This window comes from Galendromus occidentalis, unplaced genomic scaffold (genome assembly GCF_000255335.2).
Source record: "Galendromus occidentalis unplaced genomic scaffold, Mocc_1.1 scf7180000077456, whole genome shotgun sequence".
Taxonomy (NCBI): Eukaryota; Metazoa; Arthropoda; class Arachnida; order Mesostigmata; family Phytoseiidae; genus Galendromus; species Galendromus occidentalis.
Window position 1 is genome coordinate 16,492 of NW_003805444.1, and position 24,982 is coordinate 41,473.

The following is a 24,982-nucleotide window of genomic DNA, read 5'->3' on the forward strand; positions in this document are numbered from 1 at the left end:
TCGACCAGAGTCTTCGCGCTCAGTTTTTTGTCTCATACACACAAACAGCCCGTCACGATGCGGAGTCTCATTCAGACTGAAAAGCGCGGTATTTGGAATGAGGCAAGGAAGCCCTCATCAACTCCATCACCTTTGCCTCCCCGCCCTTTGCTGAGAGGGATGATCTAGCGATGCCAAATCTGGTTTGTCGCTCTTCGTGACGATCGGACACGTGCGATCGCATACTCTAATGATGGAGAACTTTTTTGGGTAGTCTGGTATTCCTCATGATATTCGGCCGCTTGGAGGTCGGGTGTAGGTAGATGGAGCTTGGTTCCGTGAAAGTCAGGGGGGATCGAAAAGGAGACTTCCTTCCCTCATTAGGGGCACATGACCCCGGACTTCCGCCGAGGGAATGAAGGTAAAAAATGCTTCCCGCGTCCTAGACAAAGAGAAACCCAGCTCAGAGAGGTGCGATGCTCAGTTCCGCACCATCCCTATCAATGCGACAAGGAAGAGACGCGGCTTCAAAAGTAATGCGATATCAAGAGCAAAGTACTCGATCTACACGTTCCTACCAAAGTTCCTATACGAGCAGTTCCGGCGATACGCGAACGTGTTCTTCCTGTTCGTCGCTCTGATGCAAGTGAGTACTTCGGCATCGGCTCCATATTGCGAGACCTTCTAAAAACGACCGTGTTGGGAGTGCTGAATCATTCTGAATACCCCTCATTGTCACTGAACGAGTATCTGTTTCAAGCAAATCCCTGGCGTCTCTCCCACGGGTCGATTCGCAACAGCTGTGCCCCTCGTCATCATCTTGATCGTTTCTGCAATCAGGGAGATTTTCGAAGATTTCAAGCGACATTTAGAAGATCGTGGAGTCAATCGGAGCGAGGTCAAAGCTCTGAGACGCGCAACCAAGGATGGGCCAGCAGTATGGGTTGACATCATGTGGATGAAGGTCGCCGTCGGAGACTTTCTGAAAATCACCTCAGGGAATACTTTCCCCGCAGACATGGTACGTGGCCGGTAGCTTGGTCCTGCCGGCTTGTTGTCGTCGACGAGAGAGCATGATCTCGGCGACAATCGAATCTTCCAGATCTTGCTATCATCGAGCGAACCCGACCGCATGTGCTATGTGGAAACAGCGAATCTCGACGGTGAAACCAACCTGAAAGTCCGGCAGGCACCGAAAGATCTCCCGATCTGGATGGACACTCGAGACCTCGGAGAAGTCAGCGGAGTCGTTAATTGCGAAAAGCCCAATCGACATCTATATGAATTCAGTGGAAATTTCCAATTGGACGACGAATTCACCGAGAGAGCGGTACCTGTCGATAATGATGCCATCCTCTTGCGGGGAGCCACGCTCAAGAATACGAGCTGGGTTTTTGGTTTCGTGATCTACACTGGACACGAGTCAAAACTGATGATGGTGAGTCCGGAAGAATCTCTGCTTTGCTTGAGCACCATATCCGACATTTGGGAGTGTAGATTCGACATCAAAATCTCTGACTTTAATAATCTCTTCCGGGCTTCGCGTCACTTCACCGAGACGAATCGCGCCTGTCGGGAGCTTGATCAGAACTTTTCGTTGCTTCGCAGAACTCGATGGCACCGCCGTTGAAACGATCGACGGTGGATAAATTGACAAATGAGCAGATTATCATGATGTTCATTATTCTCATCACTATATCTCTGATATCGGCGATCGCAGCTGAAATTTGGATCAGGGGAAATGAGTTCCTCTCTTTCATACCGTGGAGGGACGGGACGCCAGTGAACTTCGGTTTCAACTTTCTGACATTCACCATTCTATACAACAATCTCATTCCAATATCGTTACAAGTCACGTTAGAAGGTGTGCGTTACCTTCAAGCTGGCTACATAAATCAAGATATCGAGATGTATCATGAAGCAACCGACACTCCGGCAAAAGCGAGGACCTCCAACCTCAACGAGGAACTCGGAGCGGTCAGATACGTCTTCTCGGACAAAACCGGTACTCTGACCTGCAACGTTATGAAGTTCAAGCGTTGCTCCATCGGTGGTCAGATTTTCGGAGACATTGAAACCGGCATGGATCCGAAGGAGATAGAATCGATTCTCCAGAGAAAGGACCAGCTCTCCGAACAGGTCAGAAGCTTCTTCACCATAATGGCACTATGTCACACGGTGGTGGTCCCGGAGACCGACTCGAGCACAGGCGAACTCGCATACCAAGCGTCGTCTCCGGATGAGGCTGCACTGGTGAAGGGTGCGGCGGAAGTGGGTTTCGTCTTCACCACTCGGAAGCCCGCTGAGTGCACGGTGGAAATTCTCGGCGAAAAGAGCACGTACGAAATTTTGAACGTAATAGATTTCACATCGAGCAGGAAACGAATGAGCATAGTTGTTCGCACGCCCGAGGGTCGCATCATCCTGATGTGCAAAGGAGCCGAGACAATGATCTTCGAGCGATTATCGGATCGCAATGACTCATCGTTGACTGACGCCGTATTGTCCGATCTCGGAATGTTTGCGACGCAAGGACTGCGCACCCTATGTTTCGCCGCGACGGAAGTCGACAGCGAAGCATACGAAACGTGGAGGCACGAATACAACAAGGCAAGCGCAGCCATCTTAAACCGGGAAGAAAAGGTCGCCGTCATAGCCGACCGCATCGAGCAAAACCTGATTCTGTTCGGCGCGTCGGCCATCGAGGACCGTTTACAGGACGGCGTTCCTGAAACTATAGCCGATCTTCTCCGCGCTCACATTAAAGTCTGGGTCCTGACTGGAGACAAGCAGGAGACCGCGATCAACATTGGATACTCCATGCGACTGTTGACGAACGATATCGATTTGGTGCTCATCAATGAGGACACCTTAGAAGCCACTCGGGAGGAAATTCGCAATTGTTTGACGGAACGGAGAGATCCGCTGCGTCACGGACACCCCATCGGCGTGGTGATCGATGGGAAAACGCTTACCCATGCATTGCATGAGGACGTGCTCGCGGATTTCGTGGAACTCTCCCTGGCTGTCAAGTGCCTCATCTGCTGTCGCGTATCGCCCATACAGAAGGCCGAAATCGTAAACATGGTCCGACGGGAAACGGATGCTATAACGCTGGCGATTGGGGATGGAGCGAACGATGTGGCCATGATACAAGCAGCTCATGTCGGCGTTGGTATTTCTGGCATCGAAGGTCTCCAAGCAGCCTGCTCGTCAGACTATTCGATTGCCCAGGTGAGCGCCGAGTTCCCGGTTCCGAATTCAACCATTCCAAGACTTGAACCTCTTTCGGAAGAAAGAGAGCCATCGAATAGAGTCTGGGGAGGCGCGATCGCTCGGGGCCTGGTCGCTCCTGAATGCGCCGCAGCCGTTATTCGTTCCCTCTACCACTCTGAGCCTTTCTCGATCCGTTCCAGTTCCGTTTCCTGCGCCGACTTCTTTTCGTGCACGGTGCCTGGAATAATGCCCGACTCTGCAAATTGATACTGTTCTCGTTCCACAAGAACGTTTGCCTGTACCTAATCGAGATGTGGTTCGCCCTCTACTCGGGATGGTCTGGTCAGACGCTGTTCGAGAGATGGACGATCGCTATGTACAACGTTCTTTTCACGGCACTGCCTCCACTGGCGATCGGATTATTCGACAGAACGTGTAGTGCCGTATCAATGATGGACTTTCCAGAGTTATATCGCCGGGAGCAGCATGAAATTGACTTCAATAAGAAAACCTTCTGGGTTTGGATCGGGAATTCCGTTTATCATTCAGTAAGCTCTGATCTTATCTTCTGCGGATTCGATTACGACCATCCAGGCTGATAATGATCCTCCCAAGTCGAGCCTCCGAGGTTTCCACAAAACCCGCACACTCGAGAAAGGCCGATCATCTTCGAATTGCACGATTCGGAGCTTCAGCTCTCGATAGGCGGATCGCGAGGAACTCCCGGTACCTGCCATTGCGTATTTGAGTCCGACGAAGCCGAGCTCGAGGTCTCTGTTCTCAATGATTGCAGTTGGTGCTGTATTTCCTCTCCATGTTCATGATGACGCAAGACGTTGCTTGGGACAACGGCAAGGATGGAGGCTATCTGATGTTGGGGAACATGTGCTACACCTATGTCGTAATCACAGTTTGTTTCAAAGCTGGTCTTGAAATCAATACGTGGTCATGGCCAGTTTATGCAGCGATATGGGGATCGATTGGTCTATGGTTTTTGGTCCTCCGCATTTATTCGAACCTTTGGCCTTGGTCTCCCATCGGAGCAGAAATGGCTGGAATGGTAGGTTCTGATAATTTCGAGGCGGTATGTTGCGGCGATCGAGTAGCTTTCCTACGAGCTAAAGCGATTCGGCGCGTTTTCCAGGATGTGATGGTATGCTCCTCCACATTGTTTTGGTTCGGCTGTCCTTTCGTTCCCGCCGCAGCATTGTTGCTGGATCTGAGCCTCATAGTGTGAGTGGAGAAACTTTGTCGACTGATTGACCGTCCCGAATAAGATGACACCCGGCTCATGCCTCGAGAAACCTTCAATATTCAGGATCCGTCGGACGACCTGTAAGACTCTGGCGATGGCGATTCGAGAAATCGAAATTCGCGGCCCCGACCCCGTTCCGGACAGTGCCGTTTTCAAATGGTAAATACTGTCTCGAACACCGTCGCTCATCACGCGGCATGCGGCATCCGCCCGAGTCCTCAATTAGATTCAGAAAGATTAAGTTCTTTGGTATCGACAAAATTCAATAGTAGAACGGAGAGCCTGAGGCGGCGGGTCGAGAACTAAAGCTCGGAGACCGCTCACCACTGCTATGTGAGTAGAATATTTTTTGAGCATTCATTATAGGTTGCCATGCGCATCTTGGGTCGCGAACACCACCGATGCTTCGGAAGAGTCAAGCGAAACCGCGACTGAGTCAACCTCAAGCTCTACGGGAATATCCGAGGGCTCTCTCGCGACCTCTGATACTTGAATTTATTGAGTTCTATCGGCTCCGGGGAGATTCCGTAATTCAAGCGCACCCTATGAACGAATTGCAGCATACGATTCGATCAATAAAGCATTGAGTTTCTTCAGAATGATCTTGTCGGTAGAGCCTGAGACCATCGATCGGGAAAAGCACCTGTCGATTCGGAAATCACGATCACGACGAAGTAGGTGGAACGTAACAGATTATCCTTTGGATCGGAGTCTCTTCATAATAAATTTTTGACCAGGTTCTCGCTTCCGAAGCTCAAGCGGGAGCTCCTTTGGGGGCCGCCGGGACGGGGATCGCTCGCCGATCTGTTCTACCCCGATTCCCCGATTTTCGATTCCCCGGTTTTCGATTCCCCGATTCTCGATTCCCCGACTTTCTTGGCCGCTGATTTGGCGGAGTTTTCAAGCGTCAAGAGATATCATCACCGTCGCACAAATGACTGCGCTGATCGGTCTCTCTATATTACATGAATTCGATCCGTGCCATGGACTTGGGTGTCTCCGACCTTTGGAGACATCCTCGACCAACAGGATTTAATTTATTCCTCATCTCAATGGTTTTTAAATTACTCGAATTGTCATGCTATACTCCTGTCACAAAGTCTCCGCTACCGTATCTCATGCCTGCGAGAACAAATTGAAACCCACTCGGTGGACGTATTCGATGAGCGAGATCTCATTGGATTCGAGCTCATTTTCCGTGTTACGCTGTCATCTCCTGATGTTCCTCCTGACAGCTGATTCTCTATCCCGTTCGATCGTCGGTAGCTCCCGCTGGAGAGGGTGTGACGTTCTCGTGAGACGCGCGATGTAAAGCAAGAGTGACCGATCAGCGCGCATCTTCATTTGTGCGTCGGTGATGATATCTCTAGAGGCCGCTCGAAGACTCCTCCGAATCAGCGGCCAAGAAAGTCGGGGAATCAAAAATCGGGAAATCGGAAATCGGGGAATCGAAAATCGGGGATTCGAAAATCGGGGAATCAAAAATCGGGGATTCGGGGGATTACCCCATGAATAACGCCATAAACGAGCCCAATACGAAATAGCTTGGTCGGCAGCCTGGGATTTTCTGCGAGGAGATCCTGCTCGGCCACGATGTCGTCCGCACTCCCGACTGTCATTGTACCACAGCCGGAGCATCGCCCATGATCAGCGACAGCAACCGGTTTCCGCGGGAATTCGCTTTCCCATGTGTAAGTCGAAGGGAAGCCGACCCCCATCGACGTCAAAGTGATTCCCTTGGACCCTCCTTGGAGTCCAGTGCTTTTATGCTCCACTAGCCGGGAGCACATCATGCGTTTCTTTTCGTTGCTTGAGGAGAAGCGTAGGCAAGCAATAGAGATTTAATTTCATTGAGTCTGGACAAAGTTTCATCAAATGGATTGCAAGGAAGGGTTAGCTTCCCTGGAGTATATTTTTCCAGGTTCGAGAAAGGAAAAAGTATGCTTGTGGTTTATAGCGGGGAATAATTCCAAATACAGAAAATATAGAAGCTTGTCTTCAGAGGTGCTAAATCAATGCGTTAAGCCACGGCTCGGCGTTGTTTTTCGAATCTACCTGCTCGGTTCAAAGGGAGTATCCGGGTTGAAATGGAGAGTTTGACGGAAGCCGACACCTCGCAGGCTCTTCACGCCGGCTACGAAGAAGCGGACTGGTTCGCTCGTCTTTGCCAGCTCTATTTTTGGCCACGCAGGAAGCGCCGTATTGGGCAAAAACTCATCGAGAATTTGTTAAATCGTCACGTAGAGGTCAAGTCATTGACAACGATTCCCGTCGGAGAAAAGATACGCGAAAGAGTCATGAGATTGGAGCCGAAAGCAAACGGTACGGGTGGTCGGAAGTTGGTTTCCGTCAGCATCGATTTAGCGGCGATTGTAGGGCCCCTGGGGGAGACCACTTTCAAGAGGAGTGTATGGAATTCGATCAAGAGGTGCAAGGTGTGTGTTCTGTGCACTGGATTAGGATTCATTGGAAACCCGCTCTCCCTCCATCTCAAAATCATACAACTCGAGAGCCAAAAAGTTTATGCAACAGGACGAAGTTTCCTCCACTTATTATCATCATCGAAAGTTCCCTCGAAATGAGCGTGATGATGACATCATAGTGGAGCGGCTCTACATTTCGTGAAAAATAACGATTACTGGAGAAACACGTTTTCGCGGAAAACATGCGGCTAAGCAGTTCGAAAATTATATCTCGACACCACTGGAGCGATTGCGAATCGATCGGGAAAATTTGAGGTCTGTTCGGAGGTGGAGTAAAAATTGGTCCGGCGTCAGAGAGACATAGCGCTTTTATCAAATAGGGGGATACCCGCCTCCAAAGAGAGCTCCCCACCTCGTTGACGAACATGCCAATAGTGCTTCTTCCTTCAAACTCTAGATAGTCAGTCTGTTCGGATATAAAGTGGGCTCGAAGCCACGCAACTCTCTGATGAGCACAGTACTTTCAATAAATTATGTATTTATTCCAAACTCAAAACTCCCCCCTTCCGAAGAAGTCATCTCACTAAATCGTGCCCAAGGGGGCCAGGAATGGCGCGGTTCCAATCTCTTGCGATTATCTTCTGCGCTCTCCTTTCTGCGTGCGTTGCTTCTCTTTCTCTCTCCGCTCGGCTTCTTTCTTCTTTTGATTCTCACGATCCGTTTTGTCTTTTACCTTTCACAGGAGAGAGAGATGAGGCTCTTTAAGATTCCTCGATGGGAAAGCACATCAGGGAGAAGCCCTGCGGCGCATGGGAGTTCCGGAGAATGTAATGACTGGAGACTCATGACAAACTCACTTTCTTGGCTTCGGATTCTTGCTTGCTTCTCTCTCTTTTCAACTTCTCCGCATCCAGAACCTGTTGAGCATTCGTGTTCTTCATGAGCAGGGGGTCTGAACTCGATGGAGGGTTCTTCCGTTTGTCTTTGGGGTTCAATGCCGGAGTCGCGAGCTGACCCGCTGAGGCTTCTGCGGGGACATTACATCATTGTATACTTCTCTGAGGCTTGAGAGCATGGTATGTATCCATTCTGGTTCCGCCTTCGACCGTTCTGTCAACTAAATATTTACAACAAGGCAACGTAGATCTCACTGATTATGTCTTCTTCTGCATTTTCAGCGCTCGCCACTTCAACCTCAGCGTACTGACTCAATATCGAGGATCTCAATTTCTCCCTTTCCTCAGTGCTAGACGCCTGCGGGATAAGACTGTGTGAAAATTGAACTTGGGAGCTGAGCATAGGCCGAAGTTAGCACAGAAGATCGCAATTCCTCCCGCTCCGCTCTGGAATATGTTACTGACTAACCTTCCGCTTATTGGCTGACTCGCTCGCTTTCGCGTTTTGCTTTGAAAAAATCGTTCGCACTTTGTCTTCGAAAGTACCTTCTTGACCGTCCTCGGTGGCTGCGTCCAGAGCTTGTGAAGTTCCGATCGAGCTTTCGAGACCTTCGAGGAGCAGACTTATATCGTCAGAGAGAATGACATCATTCAGCGGTCTTCTCGAATCGAGCGTATGGGCTGAAGGTCCTACCGCCCACCCACCGTCTCCATCGTACTTTCCTACAGATGCTCCCCTGATATACAGACCGCTTTCTGATACAAGCCATCCAGGAACGGATTTCAGAAAGATGAAAGCCTCTCTTTTTTAAAAGCCTCCTCTCGGTTCAAAGCCTCTCCGGGCTGACCTCGGAGCGTGGAATCGGTGAAGCCTGTCTCCAGCCGGAGCCCCCGTAGAACAGCAGTCGCTGTCACATGAGCTCGTTCTCTATTGAGCATCGGAGACACCTATGTGCACGTGGGCAATGCGCATGCCTCCGCTGGTTGAGAGACTGACACGAATCGAGCTCCTCGGCCAGGGGAGGGGGTTTTTCGGAAGCCGGTCTCCTCCGCGAGATCAGACGTCAAAGAATGAGAAGCTCCCGCAATCGTGAGCCACTCTCAATCTTAGGCCCTCGCTCGATTAAATTCCTCGAGGGCTACCATCGGCGGGAATACGATTTCTAAGGCACGTCATTCTGGTAGAGCTACCCCGTAGTTTCTTGCATTTTTGTGGAGCCTTCAAGAATACCTGATTGTTCGTTGTACATGCGGATAATCTCCTGCGTGACTCCAGCTATGTCAACGCTCTCCGTGGAGGCACTCTCGAGTATGTCTGAAAGAAAGATACTCGCATTCTGTCGATTCGGGCAGTGGACTTCTCGAATCACGGCGCCAGGGAACGCGTCTCATGTCCTCCGGAGATTACCTTGGATCGACTCAGTTTTCTCATCGTGTTTCTCATCTCCTTCAAGGATCCCTTGTATGTAGCTGCTGAAGACTTCGGAGTCGACTCTCAGAGCATCCAGTCGATCGCTCAACCAGCATTCGAAATTAGACATTTTCTGCTCCTTCGGAGGGCGACTAGCAGCCCGCTCCCTGACGTAATGGACAAGGTTTCGAGTTCCTACCGCCCTTATGAGCCCTTTCAGAAGGAAATCCCCACCACCGAGCCTTCATGTATATCGTCCGTCGCTTGTTTTTTTTCGGTAGGTGGTCTCTTCCTCCGGCACGGGGGTCGCCATATTGGCAAATGGCGGTCGAAGTCGAGCTCGGCGCAGTTTTTGAAACTCCAGAGTTGTAACATGTAGACATGTACATACATGTATGTAGTTCTATCTCCCGAAGATAAACTCCAAGGATGCTCGGGTGGGAAGGCCCGAACGGGCTCTGCTTCCCTCGGGAATTGAAACGATCAGAGTCTCCCATACTTCTCAGCGCATAGTAACATGAGAGCCATCGTTTTCGATGATGTTCACGGACAGTCAGCAACTCCACTTATTCAACATATCGAGGAGTGCGCTGCATGACGCAATATCGCTAAGTGACTGGAATATGCTCCTAATATCGAAAGGCAGCGACACTTTGTCGAACGTAGCGATGCTGGAAGAATGGATATTCGCGCCTGCTCCGTTAAGGAATTTTAGTGACGACTTGATTTTTCCAAAGAGATCTTTGGGTACTGGTCAGCCTAGACTCATTGGTCTCTCACCGATGCGATCGTTCCCTCTCCAGAACTCCCGCGCCCACTCATCCCGAGCTCTCAAAGAGTTCGGTGTGCGAAAATGAAGCGCCTACTTCATTGATTGAAGAATATGATCGATGTTGTTGAGGCGGCGCTACGGGAAGGTCGGATCCACTCGGTCATTGAATAAAGCTCGATGCTTTTTGCATCTGATCATGAATTTGCTTTCCGGGGAGCTTGAAGCTGAAAGTCTAAATATAGCGGGCTGTGCTGTCACAAGCCGTGATCATATCTTTACTCGATGGGTGTATTCGAAAACACTTAGAAAGAGAAATGGATCATCTCAAACGATCTAAATTGGATGTATTGGTCGTGGTAGTATCATCATTCCTAGTCAATAATTTTGGAAACGTCTGTGGGTCTTTCTGGTCAAGCGGGTTCCCAGCTTCAGGAGACCAAGGAAGAGGAGCGGGAAAACTTGGAAAATAGGAGAAGGGATACCGAGCGACGGAGAGAGAACGGGGAGCGGGAAACTAGAAGTGCAGGGAAAAAGCGGGTTCACTAGAAATGAGCAAACGGGAAGGACACGGAGAAGGCGGGAAGGGAATACGGGAGAGGATTATTTCCTCGGCTCATTGTATGTACTACGTATGCTATGAAGAGGCACTTGATGGGAAAGCAGACGCATGCAGCAGCAGGTGCGACACCCACGATCGCCGTAGAGCGCCGAGCAGGACACTGGTATGGGAGACGAGCGGGGAAGCGGAAGGCAGAGAAGGGGAAAAGAGGAAGCCAGGGGGGCGGAGGAACGGGAAAATTGAAGCAGGAAAGTGGGGAACTGGGAAAAAGAAGAACCGGGGGTAACAGGAATTTCGGAAGGACAGGGGAGCCAGGAAGCAGGGAATGGAGAACGGGACTTGGGAGATAGGGGCAGCGGAGAACAGGTGGAACGGGAAAAGATGAAATCGGGAAATAGGGGAACGGTGGAAATGGAAAAACGAGAGAGTGTGGGGCCTGTGGAATCAGGGGATTGGGGAAACAGGAGCCGGAGTATAGGAATCCGGCTCGAGGGGAAATTGGAGAGTGCAGGAACAAGAAACCGGTAAGCGGGAAAAGGGATGAGGGTGAAGCTGGGTAACGGGGAAACGGGAGACTAAGGACGACGGGGCGAAGAAGGGAGAACGGGAGACTGAGGACGACGGGGTGAAGGAGGGAGAACGGGGAATGATTATCGAAACGAGGGAAGAGAAACTCACTGAGGCTACAGTGAGCGCGAGCTGATTCTCAGCGAGCGCACTCATAGCGAGCGCATGGGCTGGTGAGAGCCCAGCGCTCTCAAGTCGTCGCCAAGAAGCGACGGGGGACGCTATACATGATGGAATGCGAGCTTCTCTTTAGCATAGACGATAGACTCACGACATGACCCCATAACATGACCTAAAACGGCAGCAGCCCAGACGTCGACGGCGGCTCAGACGTATGCATGACTCCCCGCAGTGCATTCTTCGAGTTTGTACATGCGGTCGACGTCGACGAGATCGGGAGAGGCGTAGTCACAAATCACTTTCAAAACCGGCATCGTCTCTCAGCGCTCAACTGTCTATCTGAAACCTCCTCGGCCGGCAAGGACACTACATCCTCTCACATGCAGCTCCAATCGGCCTGACTCGTCAGCATCTCGGAATTTTCTCATGGAATCGCACTCTGTGGGACAGGAAGCGGGAGGAACGGCTCGAAAACCCTCCGGAGCCAAGTCAGTTCTGCATAGGTAAATCGGTGGCACGCGAGCATTCTTCAGCTGTCTCGTGGACGGGTCCGCGAAAGTCAGAGTGGAGCTCCCCGAAGCCGTGATCAAGAAGGATTCAGCTCCATTCAGTCTGATCGCAGCCCACGGAAGCAGGGAAAGCGAAGCGGGGAAAATGGTAGCGGTCGCCGCGTTGCGCGCGAATCTCCGGCAGAGATCATCGGCATCATTTTCTTCACTCCCTCGTCGACAGGTTCAATTTTCTCTGAACCTCGTCTCGCGGGCCTTCTGCATTCCTTCCCCCGAAAGCATTCATGCCTCAAACTTGACTGTATTCCGACCAAGAAAAAACATACAGAAACAATGGTGTGTACACCCTCACGGGCCCAACTTTCGGTCTGGCATGACCTTTCCATCTGAGCAGTGTGGACAGTGAGGGCTGTCTGCAGTCTTCTGATTGGCCGAGGTACGACCAATCGCAAGCCTCCATATCTTACCTGCAAGACGATCAGTGTTGCCGACTCTTCGAAAGACACCAAGTTGTGGTACTCATAACCTCAGAAGCCTCTTCCGTGGTTCGATAGGTCGATTGAGTTTTCGCTCAGAAATGACGGTTCGCGCGACCCGGGGTGCGGAGTGTGCCCACGTCATGTCTGAGAACGATTTCGTAGAAGCGAAATGTCGAAATTATGCTCGAGCGCTCACAACTGGCTCAATGGACGGAAGCAAGAGACCCGGCTGCCCTCTGAGGGAGACAGAACTGAAATGAGCGTCCCCTCTGGACGCTCGATACAAACTCCGTATACATGGAAGAAGTCGAGGGAAATCTTCCGAGTGAAATAGTCTCGATCTCCCAAGAGACCCCATGCGTCGGAATGGCCCTGAAGAGGTATCTGGGATCAAGCTTTGAAGTAGAGCTCCTCGAAGCTGCTCTCTCCGCGCCTGACTCTCGCCCAACCCCGGTGCTGAAGATTTATCCAGCCATTGGGTTCTTGCAAATTCCCGAGCATTTGGTATATTTACCGCGCTCGACGGTTCCGAGTTGGTACCACATTGTGATCCGAATGGCCAGACTTTGGCTGTGACCACGTGGTACGCTCTGGCTGCGGACACTCTCGTAGGGTCTACCTCGGTGAGTGAGATTCCCATATTGCCATATCGCTGAACGGCGTAGCGAGTAGTCGCCGTGAGAAGGTAACGAGTTTCTCCGGAAACGAATCTGATCAAACGACAACCAGAACTGAGCTCTCTATCTGTTGCCGAAGGAACCTTGCGGAGAGTTGCCTAGAATCACTGCTCCTTTTGGTGTTCTTTCCCTTGATTCTTTGACCCCGCTCTATATGCGAGCGGCTTCATACACTACTCCCTCAAGGGGCGACAGCACATTCCGTGCTTCGGGAACCACTTCGGGAGAGTTTTAGAGCTCGGAGAGCGCCTCGCAGACCCAATTCCATATTCCATCGTTGTCATCAGCTTGACAGAAGTTTGGGTTGCTACCTCGACCGCTAGCGCTGCTCCTCCTGCTTCTTGTTGGATAATAGCGGCGCGCGTCAACCGCAGTCGTTGGATGCCGTGACGTCACCGGTGTTGTTGCTGTTGTGATCTGACGCTCAAGGCGCTCAGTGCTTGTGGTGTGTTGATAAGAAAATTGTCGAATTTCAAAGAGATCGTCCCAGTCCCCATTCCACCATGGCGGAATACTGAGGGCCGAAGGGTCAGAGTTCGGAGCACGTTCGAGGTCAGAGATTCGCATACGACTTGTGACAGCATCAAGCTATCCCTGAAGCAACCATATGATCGAGACCGTGTCATTAGGCCGCAAGATCCGCGTCGAAAGGCTCGGCCCCATTTACGGCCTGCTGAGAGGCTTCAACCATATTTAGCACATCACTTCCGCCTTCACTCGTAGAAGTGCATATTCTTTGGCTCATTGGGTACAACTGATGCGGTCCCGTTCACTAGACGCTCCGTAAGGGCGTGTTCCTGCCGAGGATAGTCCGGATAATCACGCTCTCGAAATTCTCCCGATCGGATTCGGAGGCTCTTCGAGGCGGTTCGGCGCAGCCCACAACGAAGCGTTGGGTTAGTTACTTTCATCGGCATGGATGATTGACGTCTACCCCTTTCAGGCGTGTGGAGTTGTTGAGGGAGGACAGGCAGGCAGGCGGAGGAGCAGGTGTTGGAGAGGAGTTGCCTGCGGCAGGAGTGGCAGCACCTGAAATCACCGTCGGTGAATAAAAGCCGCAAGTAGAAGAAGAACACGAGCGAGCCAGCGAAGGAGAGAATACACGCGAAGAACGGCATAAAAATATCCATACATTCAGTATGAGCAGCGGAAGCGAATGCTATAGGTGCCATCGCACGGGCCATTTCGCCCGCGAATGCTCGCTGCCCGATGACGGCGAACGTAGAGGACCCCGAGGAGGTGGTCGAGGCGGACGCGGCGGCGGCAGAGGAGGTTTTCGTGGCGGGTTCCGCGAAAAGTGCTACAAATGCAACCGGCTAGGACACTTCGCGAGGGACTGCAAGGAAACCGAAGACCGCTGCTACCGTTGCAACGGAACTGGACACATTGCAAAGGATTGCCAACAAGGTGAGGAGATTTATATGAGTTCGGGTGCATTAACCCATTTTCTTGCCTCGAGCTCGACCTTCCCGCCTAGGAGAACGCACTCCAGATGGATACGACTCAAAGCAAGCTCTACTTCGATCAGATTTTAAAGCTCTAATGTTCACCCAGGAATCTCTCTCTTCCAACAGGCGAAATGTCGTGTTACAACTGCGGCAAGACTGGGCACATCGCTCGCGAATGTCCTGAAGTAGACAAGAGCTGCTACCGCTGCGGAAAACCAGGTCACATCTTTAGGGATTGCCCTGAAGAAGGCCAGAACCGCAACCAATCTGAGGTGAGTCGCGACGCCTTCCCCAGGTCATAGGCGCTAGTCAATAGTGCCGCTTAGACCCGCTGTACTGAAACACCGCCCATTTACGCTAAGCGCATTTGGAAATCACTCGTTCCCGATCTAAATGCCACCCTTGGAATTTGAGTTCGCTCTGAACCTTTCCTGGATCCGGTCAATCAAGAGATGAGCGTTCCTGGAAAGCGAAGCGAGTCCCTCGGAAAGCGCTGAGGAGATCCGACCGAGTGGCGGGGGAAGCTCCCAGTCGATCAATGCTGTCATAAGTCCGCTCGTTTCTACCTAACGTCAGCTCATTGAAGTCGTTGCTCTGAAAGTGAACTTTTGTTGGCTCTGACGCTGATGAATCTGAGTCTTGCTCAATCACTGCGTACTGTGACGCTGATCTTGAATCGTCCGTGTCGAGTTTGGAGGTGGACAGAGGGAATTCCCACTGAGAGGAAGCCAGCGCCGAGTCTAAGCGTTTCCGGGAAGCGAGCTCGAAAATTTCATCTGTACATGTTCGCCAACCTTTGTCCGGGATATCCCGAGAGCTGAAGATGGAACATTAATTCGAACTTGGTCACCGGTCACCATTTACGCTGACGCCACGCATCCTGAGCTAGTCAAGCAGCGCATCGGGCTGAAATCGGAAGTTCCCCCCCGAAGACAAGGGAGATCATTTCTCGTAATGAACGAGCCATCGGGCGAACGCTTCCAGCATCCGAGATCTCTAACCCGCCTGAACTCAGGAGATTATTGTTACCCTTTGGAATCACGGAAGGAACACTCCTAGCAGTTCCGTCTAGACCATAACATGATACGCGGAGCGGGGATCCGAGATCCCGAATCCACGACATTCTGAATTACCGATTCATTCGGGACTTTCTTTCGCCGAGCTCTCGAATATTCTAATCGAGCATCCGCGGCTGAGATCATGCTTCCGCTTCTCTCCACGGAGCGTCTCCTTTGATCTCGGGACTTTCATGTATCGTATTCTATTCTTCGGGGAACTTAATTCAGCTCTAGTTTTCTTCGTGAGCCAGACTTTTCACTCAGTCCATCGGGGCACCGGCTTGACCGTGACACCATGCCTGCGAGGTTGCACGGTCTATAACCCACCCTCTCGAGAGTTTTGATTGTTGCATATCCTCGCAAAGATCATCATTATCTTGGCCATATCATCATTATCTGTGTGAGATTATTGGAAATTAATTTGTTTCGTTTCTTTTTGTTTTTTAGAGTCACGAATAAAACGAATCACCGCGTCCGAGGAGAAGGAGGAAGACCGGAGTCAACAGCATACTCATACACCCCCTCTCTCCTCATTCGAACACAACAAGCAATCTTTTATTCGAGAATTCAAGCAATCAGCCAACCAGCGAGTGATTCGAGATTCAATCAATCTGGCTAACGGTGAAGCGATCGGTCATTGAGATATTGTTTTATCGATCAACAACCATTCAGCACAGACAATTTGACAACTTGAGAGAAGGTACCGAGAATCGAGGAGGCTGCTCCGAGCAACAGGCTTCGACTTTTCCGGCGAGCTCGCTCGTCTCCCTTTCTGCTGCCTGCCGCTGAGAATTCAACTCCATCGGAGTTTTTCCTTCCTTGTCGCTCATTGTTACTGTGAACAATCTCACAGGAGGGGGGGGGGGTAACGCGGACATCTTCGGAGATGTTACTCAGAGGTAATCTATGATTTCACGGAGATTTGAGAGGATACAGAATTTCGCCTATTGGAGGCTCCGGTCCGCGACCCCCCTCCCTGCAAACGACGGAGCTTATCCAGCCTTGAGCCGTGGAGTGGGCGGGCAGACGAGGAGGTAGGCAGCAAGCAGCGAGCACGCCGGATAAGTACCGAGCAGGATAACAAGCATCGGAACGGCTTGTTACTTGTTTTAGCAGCTGCATATTATATATTATGGACCTAATATATATAAATACATATACTACTATATTCGAGAAAATGAATGCTTGAGCTGTGAGTCAGTGCGGCAAATACTGGAAGTCGGGAAACTCATTCTGTAAACCTGGCGAACATACATGTATCCGCATTCGGAAATTGAAGCAGCGAAATCTGAGTGATCCCGGCGTGGGAAGACTCAGACGTCGCGCCGTACCTTCGGTGCTCGTCCATCGCACTCAAGGCCGTACGACAGCTTTTTTCGGATCCGAATTCTGAACGACTGACAGAGTTGGGGACTGAATTCCTCGAGTCGGAATTTTTTTGATCTCCCCTTATTCACCTCACGACTCCCCGCTCTGCTGAGTTCGCAAATCCGTAAGCTGCTCCGATGATCACCGTGAAGGGTTGAAGAATTCCGATGAGATCCAAGATGAAATTGCAAAAGCTCCTGATATCGGTTCGTGTTCAACTGGACAGTCAGGACTGAGGGAGATATTTCCGAGATTCGGAAGTCTACTCCGCCGTACAGTGTGCTGCACGGTATAAGTGCAGCAGCGACTTTGTCAAATCAAGCAGTCGAGTCGAACAGCTATATGACCTCTCACTCTCGGAGCGATGCTTAAGATCGCGAGCGGCCGAGCCCTCCAGCCGATTGGAAAGTTGCGACCCTACACTGACGCCAGTCGCAAGTGAGAACGTAGTGCACGATCCGAATCTTATAGCGATCTTGAATTCTCAATGAGGTTATTGATATGCATCTTCAGATCAGCGGCTTCAATCAGCTCCGAGATCCGAACTCATTCCGGAGCGAGCACTTCCTCAAACAATGTCGTTCGCCTGCGATACTAACATTATTGCATTGTTACTTGTTTTCTCAGTATAGACCTCAATCGGTAGTCGCTATTGACATGAGACACATATTCGAGTCCCTGGGGCTGCTGTTTGTTTGTCGCGCTTGTTGGAGAAGGTCTTGGTGGGGTTAAATTCAGCTGTAGTCGGAGCGAACGCAATAGCATTAGTTACAAAGGAAACTGAGCTGGCGACTTACTTAGACGAATTTAAACCAACCGACAATGGAATTTATTCTACCGACGACGATGCCGATGTTTACGACTCAGATAGCTGTGGTGGTGGAGGCGCTGTCAGTCCATGATGTTATCTATCTTCTAGCATCCCCCTGTTGATAAAAGTTCTTTGAGACGACACACCTCCTGACAATTAATATGATTATTGCCACTATGATGGTGGCCCCGAAAAATACCCAAATCCAATAAAGAGTTCGTTAAGATCCGAGACCTGCTCCACTATTCGTTTTCTTCAAATCTAATGTGGAGCTTCAGCCGCATGATACGATCGCCGTCAGATTTCCTTCTGGAGTTCTTCCTTGAGATACTCCAATCACATGTGCGGATCCATGCTGCAGTCGGCAAGAAGATGCTGATGGCAGTTGATTTGAAGCTCCCGTATCAAGGCTCGACGTCGCGACGACTCAACGAGGTAGAGTGGGTTCCCGTCGTCTTCCTTGGGTGAGGATGGCGCTGGAGTGGATCTCGCCCCTCCCCGGCGTTCCACGCCCGAATCGTAGCCCTCCCCCAGGATTTCAACTAGGAATTCTAGTTTGAAAAGGAGCTAATCTTGAAGATTCCATTTATTTTGCTGACTCGCCCGAAAACGGGGACTGCCTCCTCTTCCCCCGAAGAGCGCTTCCGAATATGGATAATTGGATGGGGCTTGGATAATTCGTCTCGCCATCAGGTTCGGATCGTTCGCCGGGAAACCAGGAACTCGGGTTAGCGGGTCCCCCACATTTTCCGTCATTTGCTCCCTCGGATAATATGTATGTCACTCGAACAAAATGGAGCAATAATCAATTATTATTTCAGAGTTTTACTCGCTCTTGATAGTCGAACTTTCGCGGAATTATAGCAAGCTGTGCATTCAGTGAAGCATCCATTCTTCTTGGGGACGATTCCGAATATCCTCATGAGGGACGTTCGTTGTGCGAGCTGTTACTGATGCGGAGCCCCATTCCTATATTCCCGAGACAACGCGCAATCTTTCCGTCTTTCGAAACCCTCGGATCGGATTCTTCCCTACCCCAACTCTCCCTGCGAGAAAAAGCTTCGCGAATGTCTGCCTCCATGAAGTCTCCAACGCCTGCTCCGAGCCTCTCGGAAATGACCGAGGCATGGACCGTCGCGTACGGCTAACCTAGAGGTTCCGATGCGAGAGTCGGTCAAGTTGAAGTCGGTGACAGTCTAATCTTCCGGCAGAATCTGACTTTCCAGATGCTTCGGGGGCGTCCGGCCCCTGATCGTTTCCTGAGCGCCGTACAGTGATTCGTTGAGTCAGATCTCTCCGTGTGCGATTTGTGGCTCATCATTGATCAAAACCCTTCCAGAGCATGAAACTCCGCGTCGGCGGGTCAATGAATCGTAGTGGTCAAAAATGTTACACTTGCGGACGATTCGGACACTTCTCCCGGGAATGTCCGCTAGACCGGAGATGCTACGTGTGTGGTCAGGGCGGCCACATTTCACGAGAATGTCAAGGCGAGGGCCAGAACGACCTCTGCTACGCAAGGTAGGCATTGAAGTTTTCAACTTGACTATTCTGCATGCCTCGTCCCAAAAGTCTCGGCTTCGGTGCTCGCTCTAACCCACTCCCATCTTCTTGAATTCCCAGACCATCTCATTTCTGAATGTCGTCGTCGCTGGACCATCCGGCTCGTTCAAGCTCTCATCTATCCGCTCGAACTCCTTCCCGGACCAGCACCTGAGGCTGTCGAGAGATTTGTGTGGATCAAGATCATTGAGCAGATGACGAAACTTTGTATACCAGGGAGATTGGAACGACAGGAATGAGACCAGGGAGACTCCGGCTCGCGCATCAGCTCCTCGCCTCGCATCCAAACACAACGAGGGGGGAATCGGATTCTACCCGATCTCGACTTGTTGTTGTTTTATCATCTTCTAGAGATGTCTCTTATCTTGTTCTCTCGCTATGAAGTTTATCCATGTTATCATACATCCTTGTTATTCGACGTCGGGTATTTGGGCTCCGGTAAGGAGAGTCATGACCTGGAACCACGTGGTAATAGTTTATGCTGACTGAGTGTTATTGTTCTTCCGGAAAATGTTATCGTCGATACCACGGGTTTGTCTCACCATGCGGAGACATGAACAGTTCGAGGGACAATCCTCTTCATTTGGAAACTATTCCGTTGTCAGCATTCCACTCGTCAACCCGATGTTCTGTGCCGATTCCGATTTTGCGATGAGGCGGAAGGGGGTACTTCCGCATTTTTGGAGAGACAGGCTTTGATTACGAGTGTTAGAGAACATGTCTCTGGTGTTCATTGTGCTCCAAGGGCTATCACCGTTGCATCTTGTGCTCAACGCTAGAGACATTCTCATCGTCCCCCTTGAACTCAACGAAATCACGAGGGATTCCACGAGGAAGTTTACTCGAGACTGAACTTGAGGATTGAGTGCAACAGAGACTCTCACGTCGGCTAATCGGTCCGCGAACTCCGAGCTGATCTAAGATTTTTATGCTGGCTGAGACTCTGATTTTCCCCGATATAAAATCAATCAGTTTCTGCGAAGGTACTGCGGGAAATAGCAGAGAGTCGTTTGTCTTGTCTAACGTCATGATATCGTGAATATAACTGCATGTAACTTCAATGGTGGACCCTCTGTCCCCTCGCTCCTATGACTGTGACAGAAAACTGATCCGTGAAGATGGACCATCTGGATTTATTAAAACCAGTTTTCCCCTCCATCCGAACGGTATCCTGAATCTTGGCCATTCAAGAGTGAGTTGTCATTCGAAAGAGCTGTGGGGATCACCTCTTGCAGCTACGCTTATCTGTCCCCAGTGGTGTAACTAGGGAAGTTAGCGCCCGGGGCGGTGATCCGAGATGGCGCCCCCTTGCCTATCGAAAGTTGTCTTAGCTCATTCAAGAGGCATGAAATTCGATTCACGTGAAGGTCAGGCTTAAGACAAGGTCCTTTACTTCTTGCTCAAAATAATTGATGATGGGTCCACTTAAGGCTCACTTATGATCTTGAAAACGACAAATGATCTTTCAGAATCGCTTCAGAGAGCGGAGTTCATCCCCGATGGGAACGAGTCTAAACTAACGTGGAGAACCCTCACTCACATTACGTTTAAGCTACACAAGGCGGAGATGGAAAGGAAGAGACCGAACAAACTCAGAAGTTGTTTGGACACTGTTTATTTTCGAGGAAACTGTTCGAATCGGGAAGGGCAAGGGTGTCGATTCGTCCCCTCCGACACGTGACCAGCAAGTGTTTTCCTCGCATACGTCAAACATCTCACTTACGAGTCGCAAACCTTGCAACTCTAGCTGACACCTGAGGACATCTCCCGGAAATCGCGCTCCCATCTCCTACCGAAAATGGCGCCCCCAGAACCGGCCCGGAATGTGGTGCATGGGGCGGTCGGCCCCCGCTCCCCCCGGCTCTCCCCCCAGTAACGCCGCTGCCTGTCCCGAAACACATAGCTATGGAAGGACCGCCAATAGATTGACTTATTTTTTCCATGTCTGTAGCGGGACTATTCATTTGCTCATCCCAATCACAGTAGAGCCTCGTTGTCGACGGACCCGAATGTGGCGGAAACTCTTTCATAAGGAACTCTGATCTTAGTCCCGGCCAGGCCTATCGCATCTCCTTTACTAACCGACTGGGCTTCGGCGGACCCGATAATGGACTTCCGGAAAAAATAGTTGGATTCCTCTATCCTGGTCCTGCCCCCTCCCTTGCTGATCGAATCGGTCATAACTACATAACGAACCTATTCTTGCGAGTCGTGAGGTTGGAGGCGATAGCCTATCGAGTGACTCGCGAGGCTCCTCGCACGTTTGCACGTCGTAATGACGGCCGCAGCGATGTTTCCGAGGTTTGCCGCGCACCATTCTGACTCCGGAGCGATTTCCGGACACAACGAGCTTCAGAGGCGACGGAGCTTTTCGACAGGTCCCTTAGAGGCTTGGGGTTCCTCACGAGGAGCTTCCCCTTACTTCGACCCCGATGGTCGGAGGAACGAGTCGTTTGCAAACGAGCACAAGCCACTGGAACTCCGGAAACGAAGCTAGAATACGAAGAAAAAAAAACGCGAATTCTGGATTTCTCGAGAGATTAAGAGAGAGTGCTCGCTAGCGTGAAGGTGCTCCGTTTGCGAGGCTCCAGGACATAATTTCGGTGAAACTTCTCTCGGGTCTTCCGCATTCAGGACTACACTGAATTGGCCGTACCGGACACTTCGGTAGGAACAATCGCCTTCGAATTCGAAAGCAAGGATTTCTGAATAAGAGAGAGGGGGCGGTTCGAGGTGGAGTCTATTGAGCTTGACTTCGTTTAGCGTGCGCTAACCTTGTCCCTAGATGATATCATGACGGAATCTCGTCTGCTGAAAGCCAAATCCTTTTCTCTGTCGTACGAAAGGCACCCTCTAGCCCTGACCTCCTGAGTAAGTGATCGAAAAGTTCCGTATTGGATAGCGAAATCCGTTTTTCGGGGGGCGAGAGGTCTCCAAGCGACCCACGAAACTGGGAGGATCGTTCTGAAGTGGTTCTTATCCGGAAAAACTAGCACCCAAATTATACACGAAGCATGTACTCATATTGGTATACACAAATCTATGGTCGGGACCTACTGAGGAGGACGGAGTGTGGGAAACTCCTCATGAGATCAGGGGGCCATATCTATTCTGGTCGCCCTGAACTTCAGAGGGTTAGCGGATAGCCGAGCAGATCGGTAACTCATAGAGGTGAACGTCGTCAGGTCGACTCCGTTCTTAGTTAGACACGACATCGCGATTCACTAGATTCAATCACAACCTTGGGCCAGTAGGGTAGCCAGGGTATTCAACGGGAAAGGCGGTCATTGTTTTTTCTGGAGGTGGACTAAGGACTCCGCGTACTTCTCCAAAAAGGGGAGTATGGGGGGATTCGCTGACACGGAAGAGGGGACACGGCCCGATCGCCCCCCCTCTCCTTTATCCGCCACTGCCTTGGGCCACGGGTCCGATTGAGTTCCACGCGTTCTGGAGCTCATCCAGAGTAGTACATTGAGTTTTTCGAGATGTAAGCTCCCGCTAGGAGTCGATCTGAAGATCTCTCTTCTCAATGGTCGAGCTCCTTGGTGACTCATCTGAAGGAACGGAATGCGGTAAAAACTCGCGACGCTCTCCGGTGACCGATTCTCGTGAATTTCGAGCACAGGAGCGGCGCATTGAAGGGGCGTGTTGAAATCTATGGTTTTGCTTGCGGAGAAATAAAACACTCAGAGGCCAGCTCCCCTGCTGAATTATACTTAGGGGCTGATTCCAAGCCGCTCTATTGACGGAATCGGAGGAAAACTCGAGAGAGGGGGAAGCCTAGGGGCCTGGGGCCTGATCATGAGACCTCGAACTCCGAACTAATTAATAATCTTCGCGCGGCGAACTTCCGGAGCTGGCATCAAGTTGCCTAGATGGGCTCTCGGCAGCGAGTTGTCCGGCTTTTCGAAGTCGGCGTAGAGTCGCAGGCTCTAGTCCATCTGGCGTTGAGTTATCAGTCATCGTGTACCGCTGCCAAGAATACGGACCGCATGGAAGATGCACGTACTTTCACGTACTTCCGGCAGAGCTTGGGGCGCTCCGATGACGTGAATTCTCTGAAGAATATGATGATTCCCATGATTCCCAGGGCTCGAAGGTGGTCCAGGTCTCCCCGACCGGTTCCCGCGAGTCGCGCGACTTTCTTGAGAGCGGGGATTCACGGATTTCGCTAGCATGTCTTCCAGCACCAACTCACGCATGACGATTCACATTGTCAGGAGAGTTCTTAGTCTCGACCCCCGACGCTTGCTCACGATCTGGCTTTCAAGGGAAATTCGGCACGGTTCCATCATCGTTGTGGCTCGGAGCCGCTTCCGCAGCGATTTCGAATTTCAGCGCCACAAGCCGAACGACGATGCGTTCATTGAGGTGCCGGCTCACCGTTGACGTGTCTGCCGCCTCAGCATCCACATTGTCCATCGGAACGTAGTTGGTCACTGCGGCGGCAGAACCAGTGCGGAACACGAACAGCTACGACTAGTCGCTCACTGTCTCACTTGGGGCCAAACTCTACTTTAGCTTTACAGTAAGTACTGAGTTCTCGCTCTCGCTGAGGAGAGGCTCCAGATCGCCGCAGGCGGCAAGTGTGCCATCGGGACAGATGTTCCACTTTTTCCGCTCGGCTTAATCTTTGACATATGGTCTATGCTGCTGGAATCCGTAGATTAGTAGATAGAGAATCATTCCTATCGGAGTCCTTCCTGATGCGAAATATTGTACGGCAAGCCGATTTCCGTACTTGGTGCTCAGATAGAAGACACCACTTTCATTGAGCTTGGAGAATCTTCGAATCGGAAGTCGTAATGCGATGCGGATTGATTGTCGTCGAGAGATAGCTCCGGATGCCCCATTGTCCTCGTTCATTTCGCAGATCCGGAAGCTCAACTCGAGACCCCGGCTTGTCTCAGAATAAGTGCTGAACGGCTCCCGCGGTGCGGAGATCAGTCGGTCTTCCAAAATCCTACTTATTCTTTTTCCGCAGATGGTGGCTACTCCCCGCATGCGAGCTGCTTCTGAAAAGCACGCTAAGAATATCACGCAAAGAGGCAACGTTCAGAAGTCATCCAAGGCAGTGGAGGAGAGACCGCCTGTGGGTCCTTGGCTGTTGGGACTTTTCATCTTCGTCGTGTGCGGTTCTGCCATCTTCCAAATAATCCAGAGCATTCGAGCGGGCTTCTAAGTTGATCGTGTACGGTGTAAGTTTCGGGGTATGTTGAGAGATATCTCGCATCCACGTCTACCGCCTCCGTCGCTCTTAGCTCGTTGTTGATGATTTCTTATCATTTCAGTGGAACTCGATTCTCAGCGCAATTCGGCAATCGGCTCTTTTCGCGATCGATGATACAGTAATGCAATAGTCTTCTGCGGGTAGCGTACTCCCTGACCACCGTGTCGAAATCAAGTCGAAAGTAGATCTATCAAGTTCCGACGTCCACATCTTGTACATTCTAACACAATGTTCGTTTTATTTCTATTCTGTTTTCCAAGAGAGCAAAGTATTCTCAGATTACAAAGATGATGAAAATAAAGAACTACGCGGGTTTTTGAGAGAGTTGCGTTACTTGCCACTTGAATGATTAGCGCATTACCGTCGGATGCTCGGTGAGAAGTGCTCTCTCAATGGAGTTCCCTAATCGAAATGGAAAATTATTCCGGTATCCGCCGACATTTTTCTTACTTACTCATGAGTACGATCAGGGCTGTTCGCTGCTAGATCGTGCAGAGATCTCATCACTCATCACGAAAATCATGGATGCTTTGGAGACATTCTTCTCATGGATTCAGTCGTGGCCGAGACTTCGCGTGTATAGCTGTCAATCGCGTGGTTCCTTTTTCCACCATGATGTGTCCGAGGCGACAGCTTGCCAT

General features: G+C 50.9%; 3 protein-coding genes and 1 non-coding gene across 4 annotated transcripts; 3 read left to right on the plus strand and 1 right to left on the minus strand.

Annotated features, from left to right (window-relative positions):
* The first annotated feature begins 430 nt into the window (after positions 1-430).
* On the plus strand, positions 431-4,613 carry LOC100901548 (phospholipid-transporting ATPase IA-like). The gene is made up of 8 exons (XM_018639772.1): positions 431-625; positions 740-1,000; positions 1,082-1,417; positions 1,588-3,213; positions 3,396-3,743; positions 3,989-4,255; positions 4,340-4,428; positions 4,514-4,613. Exons 1-8 carry the CDS (start codon positions 620-622, stop codon positions 4,611-4,613), a joined length of 3,033 nt encoding a protein of 1,010 aa, XP_018495288.1. The 5' UTR covers positions 431-619.
* A 2,781-nt stretch (positions 4,614-7,394) lies between these two features.
* LOC100899613 (coiled-coil domain-containing protein 43) lies at positions 7,395-9,463 on the minus strand. Its single transcript, XM_003743981.1, has 6 exons — positions 9,178-9,463; positions 9,001-9,084; positions 8,239-8,378; positions 8,025-8,127; positions 7,731-7,900; positions 7,395-7,606 (listed from the first exon to the last, which is right to left on the minus strand). Exons 1-6 carry the CDS (start codon positions 9,308-9,310, stop codon positions 7,508-7,510), a joined length of 729 nt encoding a protein of 242 aa, XP_003744029.1. The 5' UTR covers positions 9,311-9,463; the 3' UTR covers positions 7,395-7,507.
* A 3,295-nt stretch (positions 9,464-12,758) lies between these two features.
* Positions 12,759-20,240, plus strand: LOC100901690 (CCHC-type zinc finger protein CG3800). Its single transcript, XM_018639780.1, has 6 exons — positions 12,759-12,809; positions 13,807-14,270; positions 14,438-14,583; positions 16,560-16,561; positions 18,926-19,069; positions 19,172-20,240. Exons 2-6 carry the CDS (start codon positions 14,003-14,005, stop codon positions 19,185-19,187), a joined length of 576 nt encoding a protein of 191 aa, XP_018495296.1. The 5' UTR covers positions 12,759-12,809; positions 13,807-14,002; the 3' UTR covers positions 19,188-20,240.
* Positions 20,241-23,510: 3,270 nt separating this feature from the next.
* Positions 23,511-24,659, plus strand: LOC100900029 (uncharacterized). Its single transcript, XR_001951191.1, has 3 exons — positions 23,511-23,639; positions 24,096-24,309; positions 24,403-24,659. It is a non-coding gene; the product is annotated as an uncharacterized LOC100900029 (transcript).
* The last annotated feature ends 323 nt before the right edge of the window (positions 24,660-24,982 follow it).